Genomic DNA, 8,318 nt, shown 5'->3' on the forward strand with positions numbered 1-8,318 from the left:
AGGTGAATGACGTTTTTTTTTCATGTACGCTGTACGAGTCTCTGTGTGAGTTGATACTACTGTAGAATGATGGTATGAATATAAACCAGCTGTTAGAGAAAATGAATCAACACCTTCTGACCAATCAGAATTGAGAATTCAACACCACTGTGGTGTAAAGGAATAAAACAGGTCTGGAAGATAAAAAGGTATCTTGATGTTTTTATGTTGTGATTCTTTAGTGATTCTTTTGTTGGTGTTGTGGTTTCTGCATTTCTGTGAGAAAATAGTAGTTGTGGTTGGGGATGTTTGCCATGCTGATGTCACAGGTGGACATTGTTGGTGCTAGAGCACTTACAGTGGTGTTTATTAGTGATTATTACTTATGTTGGAAGGTTGTGAGCACAAATCCCGGGAACACAAATATGCCTCTGCTGATTTTCTCACTTGTTGGATTCTCAAATGGATTTAAATTCCCCAGAATGCAATGTAGCTAATTTACTCTGCTCAGTTAGTTAGCGACCCATTAGATGACGAGCATTAACGATGTTGAGGGTGACGACGAGCCATAAATCCCATTGTATCGACTGGCTATTGGCAAGTAGTCGAACATTGTGCATTGTGGGTAGTGTAGGAAGCTGTTAAAATAGAGTGGCATGGTCTTGAAAGAAGTGTAAACAATCACAAAATAAATCATGGATGCTGTTGAAGATCACATGTTATTCATAAAGAGGAGTATGTGAGTTTTCCTTTAATGCTGCGTCGCAGCAGGTTTTTCTGATAATGTTACTGGTTGTTTGGAGCTTTGAGCTTGTCTGTCTGTATAATAGTTATCATTCCTGTTCTAAAAGGCATAACGGTGGCGTACTCCAAAATGCAGAGAACATTTCCATGTGCCAGGCAGCTCCTAATGAGCCCACCTTCACCATGGCTCAGGGCTCTTTACCTCTCGTTACCTCTCGGTGTGGTTAAGGTTAATTAATGTTACATGGGGCCCCTCTGATAGTTCTATAGATGTACGCTATTGGAAGCAGATGCAGGTGGAAAAGGAGGTTGTGTTTTTGTGCTCCTGTGATAGACCACACCACAACACAGGATCCTGCTGCCTCCTCGCCGCCAAACGACATTCAAAATATGTCTCGATGTCTTTTTTTACTTTGCAAAACACAATCCTAAGACATTTTATAACCCACTATTTTGAGGTAAACAGGGACATTGTGTGGAGAAAGAGAGTTCATATTAATTCTAATGAACAAAAACATGCTCGCTGTAGAGGCTTGAGTAATTTTTTAGTAAGCTGAATTAATGCAAAGATAAAATCAATTGGATTTAGAGGATTATAAAGAAGATTTATATTTACACAGACTAAAAAGAGACCCTTTTTTAATCCTCCCTGTAATTGTTGGTGAAAGTTTAACCTTCTGTACCAACATGATCAAATAAACTAATATACGAATGTCAAATGCCAAATATTTCCTCCCCAAAATTATTCAAGTCTTTCCCAATAAAAAAGGATTAAACTTAGAAGATAAATATGAACTGCGATGAACCTTCTTAAAACTTTTTTAAAGATCGTTTAAACAAAACAAAACAAGTGCCAAGATTTATAAAGCCACTGACAACAACACTGACACCTGGTGGTGAAAATCTGCTAAGACATGCTTCAGTAATAGATTAGAAGTTTTAATATCTAAGAATTTATTTAACGGCAGATATTAAAAACAAAGATTAACGTTTTAGTCGCAATTCTGGTAGAAAATATGAAAAAAGAAAAGGAAGTGATATGTTAAACATCTAAAATAACTATCCTCAGGTGATGATGATGATGATGATGATCAGTAATTGAATAATTTTACGATGCATTTCCTTTTTAAGAGCTTTGTTACCACAGGAATCAATTTCCAAACTCTTGTACTCTAACATTATGACACAGTTATGTAACATTCTTATTCATGCCTTATATTTAATCCTAAAATACTAACTTAATCTTATTCTCTTTATTTATGTATCTGGATCAGACGTAAGACGAATCCATGCCAATTGAGTTAGTGACAATATTTAAAAAAAAAAACAAAAAAACACTTATGAGCAACGTGTCCGTCAATGCTGTTCTATTTTTGTGCTTATACCGCCCTCTGCCGGCCGAAATCGTGACTACAATCGTCAATCGTAAATTTTTATTCATTAATATGGAAATGAATCATATTCCAAGTTGAGGACTTTTAAAAGAATATTCCAACCATTTTTATTTCCAAGAATACAGAGTTCACAGTTTTACAGTTTTAAGTCATTAAAGTCATGCGAATCCAACATTACTCTGCAACATAACAGCACGTCCATAAATGAAGCTTCATACATTCACATTATAAAAAAGAGCAGACACTGAAATGTCTACCGGCATCAAAAATTGTCCGATCTCTATAAATGGACCGTTTTATATACCAAAATTCACAGAATTCACATTTATAAGAGTTTGTGCACAATAAGAATGTGAATGTGTGTTAGTCAAAACAGTGACAGTAATGAAACAGGGAATAAAAACATTAAGACCTTTAACACAGTGTTCTTATCGAGGCTGGAAATCTTCAATGGTTACGTGTTTAAGAACATTTCAAGCAAGATGATCTCTTTAATTCCTAAAAATTTGACATAGAAACATTTTTTAAGAACAGTAGGATTCATATATATACATGGACTGTAAGGGATGGGTGTGTATGTGTGTGTGTGTGTGTGTGTGTGTGTGTGTGTGTGTGTGTGTGTGTGTGTGTGTGTGTGTGTGTGTGTGTCTAAAATTGTGAACTAATAGTCTGAATGTTTTTATTAGAAATTATGTAATTCGATTTCTACTTCATTTCAATTAGTTTGTTTATTGATTGATCGATTTTACTTCCTGCTCATTAACTTTATGGTGAAATCGACTACTGACCTTTTAACCCCAGTCCCCCTGAGGATATTTTCTTGTTTAGTCATAACTGTGTCTATGAGTGTTATTAATGTAGCATGTGCTACAGTTGTCAATTGTAGACATGACTTATCTTTCAAGTCCTGACTTTTATATTGTTTCTAATGGTACTTTTTTTAAAAGACATCTTTAAATACTGTATTAAGACACTTGTTAATGTGAACTAAAGACTAAAGTTTAAGAAATTAAGAAAAGCTTAAGTGTTGCTTGTGGCTGTGTTCACTTTGAGGTGACAAACACACAGGAAATAAAGCATTGGACATTTCATAGTTATGAAGAACATTTCCCCAGGGTAGGTTCAGTTTTGTGCACTGAGATAATAACCAGTTCCTGCCACGATGCATAAGGAGACACTGGTGATAACAATAGATGTTTGGAGTGCCTGTAAATGACATAATAAAAATGTATTTCTCTGCACTCTTCAGATCAGTGTGTGTGATGTTCCTCAGTACTTCTCAGACAGACAGGAACTCGGTGTGCTGAAGGTACACGTGACAATCAGGGATTTATGTTCATGCACTTTTGAGCAGGACGTCGGCGTCAACTGGATGCATCCGGGTGTCTTTACAGGCATCGTTTCACATCCGGATGCTGTTTCACTTTCTGAGCCCAGAACTGGACTCTGCTGCACACTGAACGGATGAAAGTCGTCCAGCGCCGTGTCCAGGTCCCAGGCCTGACGCACACTCAAGTCAACATAGGATTTTGCATTGATGATGCTCAGTTTTCCCACAGTGTTTCTGCATGAGGTTGCATGCAGCGAAGCGTAACTGGTGGCATTGCTGTGAACGAGGGATGGAGGTGAGTTCTGCCCCAAGACCCAGCCTGATCTCCGTGCAGGACTCTCTCTGCTCAGGACTATGGTGCACTTGATCCACTCGCAGCATTTGCTAAACAGGTTCTTCCTGCACAGGATGTACACCCACGGGTCCAGGATCGGGTTGAAGGACGCAAACCGTATGGCGAGAAGATCGCTGCGGTAGTCTGGCTGCACACCTGCAGCGATATACCCAGGGCCATATAGCTGGTTGACAAAGATACGAACCTGTGTAGGATAGAAAAAATGTCATGATCAAGTAAAAGTTTTGTCTTCAAGATATTTACAGTTACACTAATATCACCAGAAATACAATTTATTTCAACTTAGACTTGGTTGTAGGAAACATTTGCATATAACATTATTAATAAATCCAACATATTTCAATCAGTTATTGATTTGTTACTGTTACATTCATTCATTCATTCATCTTCTACCGCTTATCCGAGCTTCTCGGGTCACGGGGAGCCTGTGCCTATCTCAGGTGTCATCGGGCATCGAGGCAGGATACACCCTGGACGGAGTGCCAACCCATCACAGGGCACACACACACTCTCATTCACTCACACACACTCACACACTACGGACAATTTTCCAGAGATGCCAATCAACCTACCATGCATGTCTGTGGACCGGGGGAGGAAACCGGAGTACCCGGAGGAAACCCCCGAGGCACGGGGAGAACATGCAAACTCCACACACACAAGGTGGAGGTGGGAATCGAACCCCTGACCCTGGAGGTGTGAGGCAAACGTGCTAAGCCACCGTGACCCCCCGTTACTGTTACAAACATTACCGAAAGGTTATAAAAATGCAATTCTGGTAAAACTGACTTAAATGAAAAGAAATCTTAGTGAAACTCTTAGAACAATATATTAAACTCCACTTGACACAAACCTGAGGGGGTTTTCTCAGAAAATTATGCACCAAACTTCACTTTGTGTCATTAAGTGCACATCTTTAGTTCTTTTACTGCGAATCTTCACCTGCAAGCTGCATGTGATGGAGCTTTAATTAGTAACCTTTAAAGGTACACCAGTGGTAATCTGATGTTATAGCAGATTAAATGATTGTTTAAGCTGCGCTACATATACAGAAGACATACAAAATGTACCACATCAGCAACGTTTATTTCTGAGCGTGCGCATTACTGCATTATTTGTTATCAACTTTATATTCTTTTTCTTTTTTTCTTGAATAGACGTAAGAGTAGGGTATATGGGTATATATGGTATATATATGTTTTTATTTATTTATTTTTTTTGAATGCTCACCACAAGAGGGATTGAACAGACCAGGAAGACGATGGTCATGAAAATCAGAAGCCAGAACATCTGGATCTCAGCCGCCGAGGCGACCGCGGGCAGTTTGCTGAAGGCGCGTCTGGATCCTGGGTGTCCCGTGTGCGCCTCGGCTCTGGCTGCTGCGGCGACGACGCGCGTCTTCTTGTTCATGCCGACCAGCGAACGACACACGGCGCAGTTGCACAGCACAGTGACTGCGATCAGCACCAGCACGAAGCCGCCGTACAGGAACGAGTACGCGGCTCCCCGCGGGTCCAACGCGCGCCAGTCCAAGAAGCACCACGTCCCAGGTAAGTGCTTGGTGTGCCGGCCGAAGCCGAAACTGGGCATCGCGCACAGCACACCGTTCACCACGTAAACCGCTAGCAAGGCGAGACGCGCCACCGTACGGTCCACGTGCTGCGAGTAGAAAAACGCGTGACTGATCGCGAGGTACCGCTCCACGGCCATTGCGCACAAGATGGACATTCCTGCCGAGCCGAAAAACAGCATGGAGAAAGAGAAGAAGTGGCAGAGCGGCGCGCCGCCTGGCCACCGACCCACGACGTACGTCGCGATCACCACGGGGCTGGTGAAGCAAGTCCCCAGGAGGTCCGTCACCGCCATACCGCACACCAGCGTGTAAAACGTAGTCTCCTTTTGTTCCCTCTTGGACACGCACAAAACCGCCACGGCCACCAGGTTACCGAGAACTCCTACTGCAAACATGGTCGCCGAGATAACGAGCGAACGAGAGTCCAAGCGCAAAACGCGTGGCGTTGTCGTAGGCGTCGGGGACGCCGTCGCAGGAGTCAGAAACACCGCCGACCCGTTTGCATGCGCGCTCAGCACCGAGTCTGTCATGTTTAAAGCTAAGATTGTTCTAAAATAACTGCACAAGTGATGCAGGAACAGTGCATGACCGTGTCCAGGTTCACATTCCAGTCACACTGACAGAGCCGAGATGCTCCTGGATATAAACTCCAACACGGTCTCCACCTCCACGACATCGCTGATGTCATCACATCATGTACACCTAACGTCACCGACTGCAGGTGGGCTTTACTCATTCAAAGAGATGTCTATCTATCTATCTATCTATCTATCTATCTATCTATCTATCTATCTATCTATCTATCTATCTATCTATCTATCTGGACACTACTTTTCTAAACAGAAGTTAAGTACGTTTACAACAGTGCATTATAAAACCATAAACACAGTAAAAAGCAGTAACACTTGCAGTTGTAAAACATTAAAGCACATTAACATTTTAATTTCTTTACTAATTAGGTTTAAAATATATTATTATAAACAGAAATTTTACATATATATATATATATATATATATATATATATATATATATATATATATATATATATATATATAAAATACAACTCTTTAATCATCCATTCATTCATTCATTCATTCATTCATTCATTCATTCATTCATTTATTTTTTTTATATTTTAGGCCACACCCCTTTACTCTCTCTGATGCTAGTGTGGAGTCAAAACCCTCATCAGCAAATCTACTTAAGACAATCTGGGATGATTCGGTTGATATACAAAACCTAGGCTAGCCATATATATATATATATATATATATATATATATATATATATATATATATATATATATATATATATATATATATATATATCTCGTTAGCTACATAATAAAACAAAACTTGGATAAATATTGCTTTAACAGTTATGGTAATTTCCTATAAGGGAACAAATTTTATTTTGTGGCAGAACTAGAATAATAATGTCTGTATCCATATAGTATAAATGTGATTAAGTAGAAATGAGCAGAGTCACACAGCGTTAATCCACCAGACGAGTAATGAATCATCTGTTCATTAGGAATTCAGCTCTATCTGTAACGTTTCATTAAACAGTCACTTACAGGGATCCTCTGGGTTAAAATAACAACAGAAGAGCCACAAACGTGTGCGTTATCATGAGGTGAAGATGTTTATGTTCGTGTAAAGGTACTTAATGTTCAGTGCTGTACAAAAACCCTCACTCTTTATCTGAACGCAGATAAAAAAAGGTTGAGCTTTAAGATTATGTTAAAAGTCCGACCCTTAGTAGCAAACCAGAGTGACCTTTAAAGAATGTCAATAGATAAGACTGATTCTTTTAAATAGGCAGAAAGTGATTAAAGTGCAGGTTTAATCCTAATCCAGGAGCCTGAAGAATAGTTGGGTTTGTTTTTATTTAGTCCTTTCACCAGAGTAATATAATATTTATACCTCATTATTAAAAAAAATAGGGCTTTCTAAAACCTTATACAGATTAACTAACTAACAAACAAACAAATAAACACACACACAAACAAGGGGGGGCACGGTTGCTTAGTGGTTAGCACGTTCACCTCACACCTCCAGGGTTGGGGGTTCGATTCCCACCTCCACCTTGTGTGTGTGGAGTTTACATGTTCTCCCCCGTGCCTCGGGGGTTTCCTCCGGGTACTCCGGTTTCCTCCCCCGGTCCAAAGACATGCATGGTAGGTTGATTGGCATCTCTGGAAAATTGTCCGTAGTGTGTGTGTGTGTGTGTGAGTGAATGAGAGTGTGTGTGTGCCCTGTGATGGGTTGGCACTCCGTCCAGGGTGTATCCTGCCTCGATGCCCGATGACACCTGAGATAGACACAGGCTCCCCGTGACCCGAGAAGTTCGGATAAGCGGTAGAAGATGAATGAATGAATGAACAAACAAACAATAAATAAAGTAATTCATTAAATAATTGATTGATTAATAAATAAATAAATAAATAAATGACTGACTCAGGCAGTAAAACTAATAGACTGGTTATTTTATACACGACAGCTGCCTTTGGACCAGGGGAGGAAACCGGAATCGAACCCCCAACCCTGGAGGTGTGAGGCGAACGTGCTAACCACTAAGAAACCGTGTCCCCATAAAGTGTTACTATAAATGGATAAAAAGTCTGCTGTGTTGTTATTGAGTAAATAAACATTGTTATATGTATAGCATCGCTAACAGGAACTCCGCTTCATCGCTCCGTCCTGATGTCGAGCCGACATCACACATCATACTGACCCGCGCGTTTTCAAACCTCCTGCTGTATCCCGTATCCGTGGTTACGTCCAGGGCAGGTGATGTTTTAAAAAGGAAGAGAGTTCAAAACACCATGACCTTTGACCTCTTTCAAATTATAAATAGGCAGGTTTTCCAAAACCAGCCGAACCATCTGTTCCTGTGTTGCCCATTCAGCACATAGCTGACGTCGTCATCAGCGATAGATT

General features: G+C 40.4%; 1 protein-coding gene across 1 annotated transcript; it reads right to left on the minus strand.

The window, feature by feature from the left end:
- Positions 1-2,688: 2,688 nt before the first annotated feature.
- ptger4c (prostaglandin E receptor 4 (subtype EP4) c) lies at positions 2,689-6,048 on the minus strand. Its single transcript, XM_027158201.2, has 2 exons — positions 5,033-6,048; positions 2,689-3,986 (listed from the first exon to the last, which is right to left on the minus strand). Exons 1-2 carry the CDS (start codon positions 5,903-5,905, stop codon positions 3,387-3,389), a joined length of 1,473 nt encoding a protein of 490 aa, XP_027014002.2. The 5' UTR covers positions 5,906-6,048; the 3' UTR covers positions 2,689-3,386.
- Between the last annotated feature and the right edge of the window lie 2,270 nt (positions 6,049-8,318).

This window comes from Tachysurus fulvidraco, chromosome 22 (assembly GCF_022655615.1).
Source record: "Tachysurus fulvidraco isolate hzauxx_2018 chromosome 22, HZAU_PFXX_2.0, whole genome shotgun sequence".
Classification (NCBI taxonomy): domain Eukaryota; kingdom Metazoa; phylum Chordata; class Actinopteri; order Siluriformes; family Bagridae; genus Tachysurus; species Tachysurus fulvidraco.

Coding starts and splice junctions, on each gene's coding strand:
- ptger4c (XM_027158201.2), bottom strand. CDS start 5,905: ATGACAGACTCGGTGCTGAGCGCGCATGCAAACGGGTCGGCGGTGTTT. Junction 3,987..5,032: donor TCTGTTCAATCCCTCTTGTG/GTGAGCATTCAA, acceptor TATCCTACACAG/GTTCGTATCTTTGTCAACCA.